This window comes from Lonchura striata, chromosome Z (genome assembly GCF_050655825.1).
Source record: "Lonchura striata isolate lonStrDom1 chromosome Z, ASM5065582v1, whole genome shotgun sequence".
In the NCBI taxonomy this organism is placed as follows: Eukaryota; Metazoa; Chordata; class Aves; order Passeriformes; family Estrildidae; genus Lonchura; species Lonchura striata.
This window is the reverse complement of record NC_140740.1, coordinates 48,923,932-48,933,407: the sequence shown is the minus strand read 5'-3', so window position 1 is coordinate 48,933,407 and position 9,476 is coordinate 48,923,932. Positions and strand designations below refer to the sequence as shown.

The following is a 9,476-nucleotide window of genomic DNA, read 5'->3' as shown; positions in this document are numbered from 1 at the left end:
TTTGATCAAATGCATTTGCATTTAGTTATTCTCTAATAAAGTTTGAACTCTGCAGTATTAACATTGTCGTGCTCACTGGCTTGAAATTAGTTTTAGAATATAAGTAAGCAGGAAGCCAAAACAACCATGGTGCTTTCTGTCTTTGTGATTAGACATCATGTCTGTATTGTGAATCCTCTTGCCTGTCTTTTCATTCTTAATAGAAACCACTGTTTAGGCACAGAACCTCTTAACAGTCTGGTGTTGAATCTTTTATCTTCAGCACTAGATAGGCTTTAAATCATCAAATGTAACCTGTTTTGCAAACTGTGAAAATGTACTGGCTTCCAAATCAGAGCTTCAAAACTTCTCATTTAAAGTGTCAGAGGGGATTTCAAATGCTGAGAAGTAAAAATTATTTTTATATAGTTAGTTTGCATTTTAATATTAACAAGATAAAAATCCCCAGTTAGTATCATGTAAGCCCCCTGGATACAGTGCTTTGTGAACAAATGTGATTAGAAAAATTAGAGTGAGATATTTCAAGAGTATTTTCCATAAGGAAAACAGCTGTTGTTCTTTCTTACTCTCACAAACTGTCTTTGGAGGAACTGGGCAAACTCTTTGTCTGAAAACAGTAACATTTGCCTGAGTTGTTTTTTGATCCCAAATGAAGTAAAAACTTGATAATCTCACCCTTTTGGGACTAAAGTCAAAGTAAGCCTCTTGCTCTCGAAAAATGAGTGGGGTTTTTATTACTTTCTTCTCCCCTAGTTAACATTAAAGCTTCCAATATAAAAACAGGGGAGGAAGGGAAAGGGCAAAGCATAAATATGAGGAATAGTAAAAACTCATAAAAGAGATGTTATTATTCACCAAAGAGTATCCTTCAAGCTGGATAGCAAAGCTGATTGATTTTCAAATTTATATTTAGCTTGCCGTTATATTTACCCTGAGATAGAACTTGAGACCTTGTTACTTTTTCATAGTCCTTGCTTGATGTAGTGCAAGTGTGACCTAGCTGACTTTTGCAGGTGGAAACTCATTTGGGCATACTTAATTCTCAAGGTAACCTCTTCAACTGATGTAACTTGCTGTGTGGCTCAGAGCCCTGGTGAGGCACCATGCACCCAGGCTGTGTTGGTGGGGTGTCACCTCAGTGCCTTTGGGCAGACCAGGCAGCCCAAAGAGCTGTGACCTTGTCTTCCTCAAAGACCCAGGGGACTCAGCAGCAACTGAGCAATGAGGAAATACTGACAGAAGGAGCCTCAGATCTTCAGAGTGCTCTGGACTTCAGGCAGTCCTTGGTGGTCTGTCTCAGCTGCAGTGTGAAAATCACACTGGTAAATAGAAGGAGGGCTGAAACTGTGATTGAGTTAATGAATTTTTAACCAACTGTGTTAAGCACACCTTGTTTCAGCTTACTAGAACCAGCACTGAGGGCCATGTAAAATTTATTAAATACTGTCTTTGCTTTATGTCAAGACCATGCAAATCTCCAGTTGCTAGTACTCTTGTGGGCAAAAAAGTTTTACTCTGTTGGAATTTAGTGGTGTGTCTGAGCTTTAAGTGCGTCAAAGAAGGACAGTTTTGGCTTGTGTAGATCCAGTGGGACATATTTCAAAAAGTATAAAGAGAGAAGGTGGAAAGGAGGTAGACAACATGAAGTGACTGCTGCTGGTTACAGTTAAAGAGGTAGGAGCTTCATGTTCTTCATGAACTGCTGGATTTCAAAGCTGCAGAGATGCTACCTAATGAGGCTCAAAAAAACTCAAATGGCCAGGCAATTATCATCATTTGTGGATCTTCTGTAATGAGAAAAGAAGATGTGCTATTTCTACAGTGCAAATACAGCTGCAGTAACAGGGCAAGCAAATGTAGGAGTAAGATACCTGGACTGTTTATTCTTAAGGAAAATCACAAAATAGAAGAAGTAATGAATGTTTTTAGGATGGACAATAAAGACAGTAGTGGAGGATGCCATGACCTGAATGAAGCATGAACAAAGATGTCTTTTAAAATGATGTACTCAAAGTTGTACACTTTCAAGTGAACATGCTGCAGTCTCTACAGAAGATTAATTTCACAGAGAATTTCCTTCAGTAGAAATGAATGTACCTAGGCTGCTTCAGATTCTGTGTGAGATGCAAAGCTTAGAATGAGTTCAAGGTTCATAGAAGGGACACCTGATTCATAGTTATTTAATGAACTGTATCTGTGGCACAGTAGAGGGACAAATGAATGCATATTTTGGATTGTTTTCTTCTCTTACATGTTTTTATGACAGCTGGGGAATTTTAATGTGTTAGCTTCTTAAGACTTATCCTAGATAACCTTCATCCAGAAAGAGTGAATAGAAAAAAATGAAGTCGAATAGCATCATCAAGCTGGTGCTATAACCCAGAGGACTGATTCTCTGCCAAGTCTCTCCAAGTGATTGTGTATCTAAAAGAGTTTTATGGTAGCTGAGAGACATGGCCCTAGAGGCTTGACTTCCCTCCTTGCCTGAGGATTTGCTTCCAGCCAGAAAGACCATCTCTGAATTATCCAGAACTGATGTCTGTCCCTTAGGAACCTGGGAACTGGAGGATGTCAGGCAATCTTTTCCTTTCCAGATACCTTGTTTTCTTCCACAGAAATCCATCTTGTGGTACATTTGACTATTTCTTTCTCCCTATTTTCTGTGTCTGAACTTTCTGAGCTCACATTGTCCAGGGCATAACTCTGCACTTCTGGCCAGTTTTCTGTCAGTTCCTAAAATATTATACCAAATCTGACAAAAGTATTTAAAATCTCATGGAAGGATAGTATTCTGTTATTTTACTTATTTTGTCCTAAAAATAAGCTGTTTTTTTTCAGACCAAAGCTATGTTAAACCACAATGGTGTGTTTCAGCATCACAACACTTTCTTTACTTAGTTGTGCTGTGGATGCTGTTCATAAAAATCTTCCATCAAATTACTCAATACCTAAAAACCCCAACCTCTTCCTGTTCTGAGTAACATCATGGTTCTTTTTCTAGCTCTGTCTGAGGGTGTAGTGAAAAATCTCCTCTGGATGCTAGGTTTTTCTTTTGTCTGAAATAGGAACAGATGAGAAATTGAAAAAGAAAGATCCCTGTGGATAAAAGAAGGGACATACAGAAAGGACTAAGGGATCAGCTAAAATAAATTTAATGTGTGTAATGTTAACAGATCATTTACTTCACCAGCTCAGTTTAGATTATTTGCAGCTTCAGTTCTCTGATAATGCATGTTTCATATGCTACAATTTTTTCTTTAATTATTGTATTCAAACCTAGTTTCTCTTACCAGGTATTGCAGTTATAATAAACACCTGGATCAAAGTACCTGAAAGTATAACCCAAATCTTGTCCTCTTTTTTCATATTGATTCTAAAAGTCACTGTATTTTCAGATTCTGTCACTGTCCTATTGTCAAAAATACTCTATGAAATTTGTTGTCAGAAATACTGTTTGGTTTCAGGGAGTTATTCACTGTTCTCACTACAGATGTTATTATTTTGACATTATTGTCAACGTACTGTTATTGTAACTTTAGACTACAGATTGTTGTTTTTTCCCCTCCCTTTTTCTCCTAACACCCACTAATTCCAGGCCCTCCTCTCTGGGGTAGTATTGCAATTTCAAAACCATAGCCAAGGGTAAAACTGTTCCTTCTCTTCCCACAGGATTCAGCTTCAGCTTCCCATGTGGAACTGATTGAAAAAAATATGCCAGAAAATGTATTTTGACAAACTCCCAAGCTTTTGACTGAAATAAATATGTGAAAAATATGTGCTTTCCACTGGAAAATGCAGATTCTACTGAAAATCAAAGCAGTTGGTTGAAAACTTTTAAGTCAGGGGTGTTCCAGGATTGTGAGTGTCCTTTTGGCCAGTGATGTGCAATGTAGGAAATGTGATATGTTCAGGGAGCTGTTTGTGTCAAAATAATGAGGCACATTAATTAAAAATCCCATTAAATGATGTGGCAGCACTCCCAAATACAGTATGGTAAACATTTGCAGCCACAGCATGTCATAATTTGAGGGTAAAGAGTGAGACTGGAAAGAGGGGAGAACAGCAGTTTATAAAATATACCGTGGTAGATTAGTAGATTTTCACCTGTAGGCTTGGGAAACACATACTCCCCCAGACAAACACACACACACACACTCCACCCCTATTTTCTGACCATGTCTGTTGTTATGTTACATGGTAGCTTTTCATAAGAAAGTTCAGATGAGGAAAACTTCTCTGCAGTAATTTTTTTTTCAGTGGTGATAACTAAACCCTTTCATTAATGTAAATATGAATGGCTTTTTTCTGATGAGGCTTTCATAACTGCCCTCCTTTGTGTATGCTGAGGCTGTGTGAATGCTCTCAAAAGCAGGTGAAGTTCAGAAAAAGCTTATATTGTATTTACATAGCTTGAAATCTGATGGAATTTAAATGAAAAATTCTTGCTGTTATATTTGTGAGTCAGAAAATAACAGCTATGAAGAGAAAAACTAAAGATGTATTTAATCAGAAAAGGGAATTTTTCCAGTCCTCAGTGCTTTGAAGTAAGTTTAATGTGAAGATTGGTCTTTTTTTTTCTTTGGTCTCCGTGTCAGCATTTAATTTCTTGGTGGATAGCCTGTGCAGGGTGAAAGTGCAAATGCAGAGCAGGAGTTCAGTAAGTGGTTGAAGTTTCTGGAAGCTTTTGGAGTGCCCCTATGTGCTGGAAATGAGCTTTTACAATCACATTCATATAATGAAGTTTTGCTTTTTTCCCTGCTCCATACAGTTGGATATACAGCTGAATTTTGACATGCAAGCATTGATGAGGGAGTTGAAATTACCACTGATAGGCTTACTTCACCTTTTATAGGATTGTCTGGACTTTCTTGCTGCAGATAGACCTTGATGCAATAATCCAGCAACCATTTCCACTTGCTCTAAAAATCAAGGTCTGCAAATGAATATACACTTCCTGTTCCCAACTGGCTTAAACCCCCATAAAATAATAAAATAATCCAGTCACAAATTACAACTATCCAGGAAAGATTGAACATGTGGAAGGAAAAGGAATGGGCAAGAATTTGTTGAAGGTGTGTTGGTTCCCTGAAGAGCATGCGGAAAGTCACATCACAGATTTTCTGGTCTGACCACTGTTGATGCATTCTTGCTGTATGGATTCACTCTTGCATGAACGTGGATAAAACGGCTGCTCCTGTAGTGTGACTCTGGTACCAACCTCTGGCTTTAAAACTTCGACTTCCATTGGAAAGAAAGAGTTTCTGATCTTCAGAACTGTTGGGTAAACTGTGAAATTACAGTCACAGTTATTTATTTGCACAAGTTTGCTGCGGGATGTATTGCCTCTGTGGCAATGTGTGTGGAGGCAGAAGGTGTCTCACTTTTCTTCCATTCATATGATTTCTTTCATATCTTTAACCTCATACTGGCTTTCCCAAACATCTGGAGCAACTCTGAGGCTTTGGAATATTTAAAAAGATTCAAAAATTTGAAAATTTGTATGCTATTCTATGTTTGAATACAGCAGCTGCAGGAACAGACTGTTACTGCGTTTTTTCCCCTCTTCTAAAATAGACTTGAGAGAGGTGCACTGACCACAGCAAGGAAGTGAAGAGGAAACACAACTGTAAGACTGGAATACCCATCCCCAGTGTGGTCTGGGTTGTCAGGAGATCCATTGCTTTTAGATTTAATACTGCTCCAATGTTTGCAGTCCCTGCCGAAATGCTGAGACACAATGAACCGAGGCCATGCCTGGTTGGAGGTGTGTCCTGGATCATGGCAGAGTGAGTGTAGAAGGATCCTCTGCAGTCCAGATGGGTATCAAGGGCCCTGTAGGCAAAGCAGGGAGGCTGATATAGAAGTTTCAACATATGAAATGTTGCAACCTTTTTAGCTGATACACTGGATGATCTTAATAGCTTGCTAATTCACAAAAAGCTTATTGCTTCCATTGTAGTGTTGGCCTGAGGTCCAGTGAGGGTTTATAGTCTGAGACACACTTGGACCACACAGTCCAGCTCATCTGATGGGTTGGGTAATTGATTTTAGGACTGCAGCTGGGAACAGAATTTTGATTTGCACTTATGAAACAGCTTCTATTCCAGTCTTGATCTCTGGGGAATGGATGCAAAACACCAGAAGAACAAGATGCAGCTCTTCCTCATGCATCATGTTTGTCAAATCAGCTTTTGACCTTTTACTGGCTTTGTAAAAATATGAGAGTCTTTGACTCAGTTTCAGGTTATTAGGAAGGAGATATTTTTTCTTTTTCCCTTTGGACTGTAATGACTGTGAGGTGTAAAACAGCCTAGATGCATGCAGCAGAATAAGTACTGAAAACCTGTTGTGTTCATATCTCTGCAATGTAATGACTGGCTTGTGAGGAAAGCTCGGGGTTGGTGGTGTGAAGAGTATATTTATTTTTGTCTTCTAGTACTGAACAGAAGAGATTAACTCTTTTATGCTTATTTTCAGACTGGATATTTCCATCTGCCCCATGGAGATTACTTCATTGAGCCCATTAAAAATCATCCACAGAAGGAGGGAACACCCCATCCCCATATTATCTATGGTGCAAACAACCTTCAAAATGCTTTAAGGAGAAGACGGGCCAACCCGATGGAAAAGGAACAAGCATGTGGACTGAATGGTACTATTTTTGCTGGGTTTCAGCCTATTTGCTTTCTGTATCTTTTTAAGTAGCTTTTTTCCAGTGGTGTGTGCCTCTCCTTCTGCCAGGCTTTTTAAAATTCTGTAAGAAAAGATTATGCAAAATAAGATAATCTCATTCAAAACACCACAGGAGCCACCCATCTGTGTTCCTTCTGAAAAGTTAAATCCTCCTTATGACTACTGGGATATGTCTTTCCAGCTATTGATCCTTTCTACGTCTCAGTTTTTCTCCAACCAGAACAATTCAGTGAGTTTGAAACTTGAATTCCTGAGGAGTTATGGGATAAAAAGATTTGCATTCAGCATTATTTTTAATAAAATATTCTCATTCCATGTGAGTTCTGTCTTCAACATAAAATAACTCCTGTCTAGTCCATGGTTTAAATTTAGGATTTCTAGATTTTCTGTGATTGATAGCAGATAATTTAAAGAGTTTTATTTAGTTGTCCTGAAAGTGAAGTACAGGGCATCAAGAGCAAGATTTTTTAAGTTGAAGTAAAAATAGCTTGAATATTGGTGCAGTAATACTCATGATCATGTCTTTTGTGAAAACAAACTAGTACACTATGCTGGAAGGTAACACAATATCTAGAGGGTAGTTGACATCTTATAATTACAAAAGTAATTCCTTTATTTAGTAAAATAATTTCCTTAATTTGTTTCACACTAAGAATGTTTAGATTTTGTGTTAGTTTTCTGAGGCCTTGAATCTGAATCTGCACCAAACTTTAGAAAAGCACAGTATTGGTAGGGATGAATCAGTAATTCCTTACGTGACCTAAGGCCTGAGTTATGTACAAGTAAAGCTGCAGAATACACAGGAATGTATTTCTGTCTTTCACAGGTCAGTGGTTTAAGAGTAGTAGGTACCTTTCCAGGGACTGGAAATGAAAGGAGGAATGTAGGACTTTTTAATCCCCAATCATGACTGCTGGTGAAGTTTTACTGCTGTGTAATATGGATTGGTAAATTAAAGAAGCAAAGAGCAGCTTGACCCCCCTGTATTTCTGGTCATAGACCTGAATTGCACTTCTTGCTTGCTACCAAGTTAGTGCAAAATGCTAACAGGGCAAAAACATGAGAAAGCTGATGGGAGAGTTACCAAATCTTCTGTGATACTGGGAAGGTAAAGGGGAAACCATGGGAATTAATATGAATGCTGCTCCATTTTATTATTCATGAAGTGAAAATATGTATCTACTTAATAGAAAATAACCTTGGATTTGAAAAAAAAACAGGAGTGTCTAAAAGTGATGTTTATATTGGTGTCAGTTTCAGATAGATCCCTGAATTTTCATTCCCTCTGATGGCTACTGGGCTAGATAAGAGGAATTAGTTTAGATTTGCCTGTGAAGAATGAGGAAGTTGTTCTTGCCTACTGTCTTCCCAGTTACTTTTATGGCTGAAATAACATATGAAAGAAATAATATATGCATGCAGTAACTCTAAGTGTGGACAGAAGATGGGAGCTCCTCAGGAGCATGCTCTGTGCTTGCTTTGTGTGGTGTGCTTATTTTCTTTCTACCTCTCTCTGTTTGCCTCTTCTATTGTACTTCAGAGTCATACAGAATGAGACAGAAAAAGACTGGCTGTACCTGGACACTGTATTAACCAGATTAGCTAAGTCTGCTCTAATAGACTTATCAATTTAAACTCCCTGTCTGATGTTATTTCTTCCAAAGTGACAGAATTAGTTCTGGTCTTAGTATGTTCATGATATTGCAGGCAAACAAAGATAGTGCCTTATGAACTAACAAAGTAGTCAGCTATAATTTATGCTTCCTTTTTAACAGTCAGCCTTTAGAGGTAATAACTTTTCTTTTGACCAAATCATAATCTTTGCTGTCATAAAAGTTGAAGAATCAGTGTGAAGAAGTGTATGAGGGTAAAACCATTTCCTTCATTATATCTATTCCCTTTGTGTGACAGCATACAGCAATCACAGAATCCTCAAAAGACCTTAGCATTTATGTTGTGTGTTATGTGTCCTGGGCTGCATCCAGAGCCCCGTGGGCAGCAGGGGAGGGAGGGGATTCTGCCCCTCTGCTCTGCTCTGCTGAGACCCACCTGGAGCACTGCATTCAGCCCTGGGCTCCCAGCACGGGAGGGACAGGGACCCAATGGAGTCAGCCCAGAGGAGGCCACCAAGATAGTCAGAGGACTGGAGCATTTTTCACCCAGGAGAAAAAAAGGCTTTGGAGTGAACTAATTATGGCCTTCCAGTACCAGAAGGGAGCCTGCAAGAAGGATGGAGAGAGACTTTTTACAAGGACTTGGAATGATAGGAAAAGGAGAAATGGCTTTAAACTGAAAGAGAGTAGATTTAGATAAGATATTAGCAAAAAAATCTTTATCTTGAGGGTGATGAAGCTCTGGAGCAAGTTGCCTAGGGAAATTGTGATTGCACCATCCCTGACAGTGTTCAAGGCCAGGCTGGATTAAGCTCTGAGCAACCTGGGCTAGTGGAAGATATCCCTGCCCATGGCAGGGAGTTGAAACAAGATGATCTTTCAGGTCCCTTCCAAACCAAGCCGTTCTGTGTTTTTTTATCTCATTTCTGAGTAGCCAGCCTTTCAACGGGGATAGAAGAAAGAAGGAATTCAGTGTCATCTTCTATTGATAATACACATTATCAGAGTTGTTGCTCTTGTTAGGAATGAAATACAGAAGAAAAAGGGAAAGGGATACAATTCTTGCTTTCTGTATGTTTCTGTGCCAATTCACTACTTAGGCTTTGGTGAATACCTTGTGCATAAATAAATTTAAAAGGTAGAAAGTTGACTCTGCCACCTTTTCAGGAT

The 9,476-nt window shown here is 38.8% G+C and overlaps 1 protein-coding gene across 8 annotated transcripts in view; it reads left to right on the top strand.

Moving 5' to 3' along the window:
• ADAMTS12 (ADAM metallopeptidase with thrombospondin type 1 motif 12) overlaps positions 1–9,476 on the top strand; it is a 145,849-nt gene that overhangs the window by 46,697 nt on the left and 89,676 nt on the right. For all 8 annotated transcript variants that reach the window (XR_014951664.1, XM_085567863.1, XM_085567861.1 and 5 more), the window contains one exon: positions 6,478–6,652. Coding sequence is in view for 6 of the 8 variants with exons in the window: in XM_085567863.1 (XP_085423989.1) it covers positions 6,478–6,652 (175 nt within the window). In the remaining 2 variants the exon portion in view is untranslated. The remainder of the gene's footprint in view (positions 1–6,477; positions 6,653–9,476) is intronic.